The sequence below is a fragment of the Symphodus melops genome (assembly GCF_947650265.1).
Source record: "Symphodus melops genome assembly, chromosome: 2".
Lineage (NCBI taxonomy): Eukaryota > Metazoa > Chordata > Actinopteri > Labriformes > Labridae > Symphodus > Symphodus melops.
The window spans coordinates 14,885,586-14,892,168 of NC_136692.1; the positions used below are offsets into that span (position 1 = coordinate 14,885,586).

The 6,583-nt window shown below is 42.8% G+C and overlaps 1 protein-coding gene across 1 annotated transcript; it reads right to left on the reverse strand.

Moving 5' to 3' along the window:
- Positions 1-413: 413 nt before the first annotated feature.
- Positions 414-6,250, reverse strand: LOC306820446 (dnaJ homolog subfamily A member 3, mitochondrial-like). Its single transcript, XM_079338296.1, has 12 exons — positions 5,924-6,250; positions 4,722-4,858; positions 4,467-4,550; positions 4,101-4,310; positions 3,483-3,635; positions 3,224-3,371; positions 2,996-3,060; positions 2,781-2,909; positions 2,284-2,399; positions 2,052-2,146; positions 1,767-1,906; positions 414-1,070 (listed from the first exon to the last, which is right to left on the reverse strand). Exons 1-11 carry the CDS (start codon positions 6,126-6,128, stop codon positions 1,782-1,784), a joined length of 1,467 nt encoding a protein of 488 aa, XP_079194422.1. The 5' UTR covers positions 6,129-6,250; the 3' UTR covers positions 414-1,070; positions 1,767-1,781.
- Positions 6,251-6,583: the final 333 nt, after the last annotated feature.

A 6,583-nucleotide genomic window follows, 5' to 3' on the forward strand; every position in this document is an offset into this window, starting at 1 on the left:
TCAAAACAAAGCCACTGGCCTGTCTTCTAACTGTGACTTCATATGCAAATATAACTTTCCCGTGGGAGGCTCCACAGCTTCTGTTTGTAAAAACTGACCACACCGAGTCCAAGCAAAGCTAGAAACCCCCAAATCTAAAGAGGAATGAACGATCCAGATGATCCTCACCACATCTTCTGTTCAGTTTGAGTGTTAAAGGAAGTCCAGAATCAGCGCAGAAAAGGGGAATTTCTGATTAACACTGCCATCTACTGCTGGCTTTTAGTACTGCAGTTAAACTGTTTAACCTAAAGAAAGTCTGAAATGAATACAGAAAAGTGGAGACAGAAAAATGTTATTCAATGGCATTAAAGTATTTTTTCTCAACATTTTATTGCCACTCACAAAGCATACCGCCTACAACCAAGTCAGACTGAGAAGTTTACAGATCTCTCTTTATTTCATGTTTTTATTTCACGATTAAATAATCTTCTGATAGACTTCATAGAGCAGGATGTTTATAGAATTTTGAATCCAACGAGTCCCTTATTACTCATCAATACAAATCTGTGTCCTTTGGTTTTCATTTCTTAACCAAGCTCTATGGCACATAAAAGCAGGTGCTGGTTATAGACACATTCTGTGAGTTAGAGAGGGTAAGTGCTTAAAGCCTCATGAAATGTCAACGGAGAAATGGGAAGCATCGGAGATGAGTGGCCGGTCATCCTTCTCTTCAAGCTAAATTTATTATTTGACCTTTTTTTGTCTAAACTGGCTGACCTCACTTTCTTTTTAAACAGCTACTGTCTGCAGAGCACTTTGTGACTCAGTGAGTGGTGCACTTTATTCCACAATAGTCGTCTTCTTGTTCCTCTTCCAGCAGTTCTTGAGTTATCGGCTCAGGACCCGTCTGTGGTGATGGACCTGTTTGCCAAACGCCGCATCAACAATGTGTGACTGTGTCAACACATATAGCCCTCTGCCTCTCTGCTCCTCCCCTTCACTCAATCCTCAGCACCAGAGGAGACAGCACGGAGTCCAAGACTGTGGATTTCTTCTCCTCCTTTACCATGTTTAACCTTGTTTTGCACCTGAAAAGACAGGAAAGCAACTTAAAAAGGTTTGACATATAACTGGCACATTTTCTTGTGCAGGGACGGGGTCATTGTAAAAGTTTTAAAGAACTCAGGTCAAGTGTCCAAAGCCACTTGACTACAATCAATCATGACCTGGAGTTCAGACTTAAAGAGTACAGTTGAACTCTAGGTTGTTTTTGCGTCTGTGTGCGCTCCCTTCAGCTTGTTTATGTGTCGCTTAGCAGCTCAAACTTTTCATATACGTTTTCATCTTCATGCGAACCCCTCCCTCTCCAATCGTTGCCACTGTAACCACGTGGGGGAAGAACGGAGCCCACCCACTCAGGGAAGCTACAGTATGTGGAGACGCATTAGAACAGAGTTTCACTGCAAGACTGCAAATGAAGAAGAACCAACAGACTTTCCAAACCAAAGAAAAGACTTTCTATGACATAAAAACAGAAACTTATCTGCCCTGCTGGTGCAACAGGAAGTGAGGGGCATGGAAGAGAAGGAGGGTAGGAGAAGCAGAGGGATGGAGGTGTGATCTGAAAATCTGTGCTCAGCTCTGAAGTCACATGCTAAGACCTTAAACTGCTTTAGGCCATTTGATTTCAAACAATCTGGCTTTAGATACACCCACAGAGATGATTGGTGCCATACTGCTGGATGTAATGTGTGGTTGTGTCTGTGACAGTTTCAAGCTCCCACCTGTTTATCAGAGTGTCAGCTAAACAGTTTCTTTAGTTTGGAGAAGAAGCCTCCCTCGTTTTGCGGCTGTTCCTGCTTTTCTTGTTCCTCCTCTGAGCTGCTCGCCTTCGCACCAGAACCTGCTGTGCTGCTGCCCCCTCCTGGACACAAAGATACTCTACATGAACTTCTGGCACCTTACAGCGCTAAACAAGGACCAATCGGCTATCCGTATTTATGTGCGTGTCTTCAGACTAGAGTGGGGTAATGTTTTTGACTGAACGGTTCCGGTAACAGAAGCCTAACCTGCAGACGGAGTGACACCATTGACCGTCCCCTGAACATCCGTCTCCTCCTCAGCATAACTGAGCAGCAGAGAGCGCTGCTTATGAGTCAACTTCCTGCAGGAACAAGACAAGAAAAAAAAAAAAAACACAATACATGACCAACTTGGTAGAAACTCCACATTAAATCCAGGAGAGCACAGCGAGTAAGGCAGTTTGAAGTGTGATTTTAAAGTATTTGCTTCTGTTTTTACTTTGGCACTTTGATCTTGATGTGAACGTAGTGATCTCCATAGCTGTAGCTGTTCATCCTCCGAATGCCTTTCCTGTGCAGCCGGATCACCTGATCAGGTTGACAACTGGGAGGAATCTGAAAACATGGATGATAACATTTAAACAAGAGAGCTGACAACTGAAACGTTTCTCTTCTGAATCTCTGTTTGAATGTGTATTTTGCGACCAACATATATCTGGTAGACACATCTAGAAAATCCAGGACTTTTAAAAAGCATTTGATTACATTTATTTGGAAGAAATACAAAATAAACATCTGATTAAGTTAAACATTAGGAACATATTACAAAATAAAAGCCAGAAACAAGCACCTTGTGTGGTGTATGTGTGGCACAAAGACTTTTCTCCCCGAAAAGAAGTCAAGTGTTTACCTACAACATATTTACATGAAAGCTCTGAGGATAGAAACCAGCTTTTAATCCATTCCGTATACTGTGCTGCCCCCTTCCTTACTCACCACGATACTGATGGTCTCGTGGAGGCCCTGTGACGTGGCTGTGCCCCCCAGGATGGCCTGAGCTATCGAGATCAACGCGTCTGAATGGATGTCCACTCCGTTACGTCTGAACACTGGACTTGAATGCACCTGAACGGACGTATTCGAATGTAACACGTCAAACTCCACGTCATGCTATAACACATTCACTCCTTCAATAATCCTACAGAACTCACCCTGAATGTTATGAGGATTTCTTTCTTGCCTACCGACATGCGCACAGTCTGACCGTTTTCCACTCCTACAAGATGTCAACAATTATATTTGTTAAGATTGTCATTGGATTTAAATTTAGAATTTCAAACAGGTTAAATATGAATCTGGATCTGTGATGAAATGTGTTTTGGGATATACAGCATGTTATAGGGTTTGACTTTAACCTGTAACTTCGGAAGCAGACTCACCTGCAGGTACAGGAACACTGACCGTCTGCCTCTTCTTCATCTGTCCTGAACCTCTGCACACTGCGCACGGTGTGATTATGATCGATCCTTTCCCGCCACAGCGTCTGCAGGTGGAACGCATCATGAATGGACCCGTGTTGACCGACTCCTGCAGGAATGAGACGGACAGAACGTCATATCGCCACAGCTACAGATGAATCATCTGTGAGTTTGAGTGTCCCGCTCACAGCCACTGTCCGTTGTTGTTCGCCCCACTCACCATGCCTGTGCCGTTACAATAGTGACAATGAGACACCTTGGTGCCCGGCTCGCTGCCCTTTCCATCACACCTCGGGCAGGTGTCATCAATGTTTATATTCAGATCCTTATTCACACCCTTTGCTGCCTCTGAAAACGTCAGCTCCATCACAAACTGTGGGAAGACAGAAGAAATATATCCATTTGATTCAAAACGTATAACCTGTTCAGACTTAGACTGAACTTTATTGATCCTTTTGGGATGACTCCCTCAAGGAAATTTAGGTTCCAGCAGCATATACAATAAAATGTAGCAGGTAACAAAAAAAGTAACAATATAAAGAATAAGATGGAATAAATAATAGAACACTCTTCCGTTGGAAAAAAACGTAAAAAATATACAAAAAATATGCATGGAGGAAGCAAAAACAAAACAAAAAATACAAAAAATGGCTATAGACAGTGATTATTATTGCAATTGGTTGAGATTATTGCACATACAAGTGAAAGTGTCCATGTGTTATTGCACAGTGAGGGTAGAAGGAAAGACGCTCCTACTCCTGTTCAAGTGAAAGCAAGAATGTTTTCTAATTCCCGACTTCACCATCGTATCGTCTTCAAAGCTGAATTAAGATCTGACCTCGGGTCTTTGCTCAAACATGTTGTTAATGTCTCCGAAGCCCATTCCTCCAGAGAACTCTCCGAAGATCTTCCTGAAGAGCTCCTCGGGGTCTATGTTGGTCCCCCCCGCTCTGTAGTACTGCTGCTGGCTTTGTCCAGCTCGGCTTGGGTCGAAGCCTGCAGCTCCGTACGTGTCATACTGCTTCCTCTTCACCTCATCGCTCAGCACCTTCACACAAAGACATAAGAACAGGGACACTTTGGAATTACTATTCAAGTCTGAATAACAATTAAGTGCTGCTCCTAATAAAACACTAACTCTAGCACACCTTTTTGTGGATAGAGAAGGCAACTATTTTTTAACACGTGTGTAAAGGTTGTGTACCTCATAGGCTTCAGCCAGCTTAGCAAACTTCTCTTTGGCGTCTGGTTCATCTGGGTTTGTGTCTGGGTGATACTTTTTTGCCAACTAGAGAGATTTAAAAAAAAAAAAAGTAGAGGAAAAATGAGGATAAAGGGAAAAACATTCTATGTAAACCTCTCTTAAAAAAAAGGTAACCCTACAACATTTATGGGATTAAAATATTGCAACCCAGCAGATATTTTCTTGAAGAGCAACACAGGAGGAGCAACTCCTGACCTGGTAGTAAGCCTTTTTGATGTCTTTCTGTGAGGCGGTTCGGGAGACACCCAAGACTCCATAGAAGTCCTCCTTGTTTGACAAATAACTGCTGGTGTGAAAAGAGTGGCTGGTAATGCAACAGGGACATCTAGAGCCTGCAGAGAAAAGGATCCCAAAAAAAAGATTTCACTCCTGACAGTAAACCTACATATTGCACTTAATTAACTAAACCACTGAACATGTTCTCCAGAGTCAATCACTCAACAACTGTTCAATAACTCAAATATTTGTACTTTACAATAAAAGTTACGACAGGACTTTCAGCTGGTCATGAAACCGACTTCAATTCATACTGAGGTACCTTATGATCCACAGAAGCCAACAAGGCAAGCACCCGATGCACTGACCATTCCTCTATAGTGCATTTCAATAAATGAAACTGCTGCTGCAGCTCAGTGTTCAGACAGTGTTTCACTACATGCTGCTGAAACTGCCTTTTTTACTTTTAAATTGTTCCATGTCTAGGATTCTTGATGATTGTTTAAGTCCTTTGCAGGAGTTTTTGAATGCTTGTCAATTTAAGAGAAACATCCAGAAGAAGATGGTTTTTAAATATACATAGTATTATAAACAATGTCTAATGTATTGTATTATACATGTTTTTTATTAGTCAAGTATCCCATGATTCTATTTTTCAATAAGTTATTTATCTTCCTGTATATTTAGAGTCTACAGTGACATTAGTCTCACAACACCGCATTTAATAGATCTCAGAGTGCGGCGGCTGCCCCTACTGGAAGCGCTCGTGAGAGTTCAGAGCCTTGCTCAAGGACACCTCGGCAGTGCTCGAGAAGTGGTCTGGCACCTCTCCAGCTTCTACATTTTGGTGCGCATCGGGATTTGAACCGGCGACCCTCCGATTCCCAACCCAAGCTACTGCTGCCTACTGCAGGCTGCAATGATCAGTTGTGCCAGCAGCAACAAGGTTGTTGAATAATATTGCATAAACAAGGTCAGTGTGAGTGCAGTTACTGATGTAATGATGATAACAGGAGAGAAGTTACATCATGTATGAAGGCTTCACAGCTGTTGAGGACTAATGGTAGCTTTTTAGCTTGATGGAGCGTCACACTTTAACTTGATAAAAAGCCTTTCCCACTGGTGTTGGACATAATTCTGACATATAACTTGCAAGACATGCTAACTATTAGCTTGCTCACCTGTCAGTCCTCTCAATGTCACGAGCTTTCCGTGAGTCCACGAGCTAAAGCTAACAGCTATCCCTCCCCGGTGAGCCTGCAGCGACGCTGCTGGACAAGCACCTGTAAGGCTGACAGGGACACTCAGAAAACACCTGTTACGATAAGCAGAAGAAACAGATGTTGACAGCCAGCGTGAGGAAAGCCGGGCAGCGGAGGACGCCATTTTTCGCGTCGGCTTCTTCTTCTTCTTTTTGTAGAAGCTTTGTGTCAGTATGCAAACGACGAATTAGTACATTGCCGCCACCAACTGGTATGGAGTGTGAATCCATACCAGACTCACCCGTGTAACCTACCTACTACTGTTCTGTATTTATTGTGAATCATTTTTCAGTCATTTTCAGGGCACAACACTTCAAAGTAATCTAGAAGGCGTTGCATTATTTTTCCAATGGGTTTTTTTCTGATTCTGAAATTAATTTCGGACATGTGCAAGCAAGCACAAAAACTAAACTGAAAAACAAACAAACAAGAAATCAACAAAAACGAACCCAACATGTCTGAAAAGGAGTAGCATGAAGCATAAGCTTATGTTAACCTTTCCTGCTTCGGCGTTCCGACCGTAGTCAGAGCGCACAGGGGAGACTCTGCTCCAGGGCCGAAGTGTCCTCCAACCCCGTC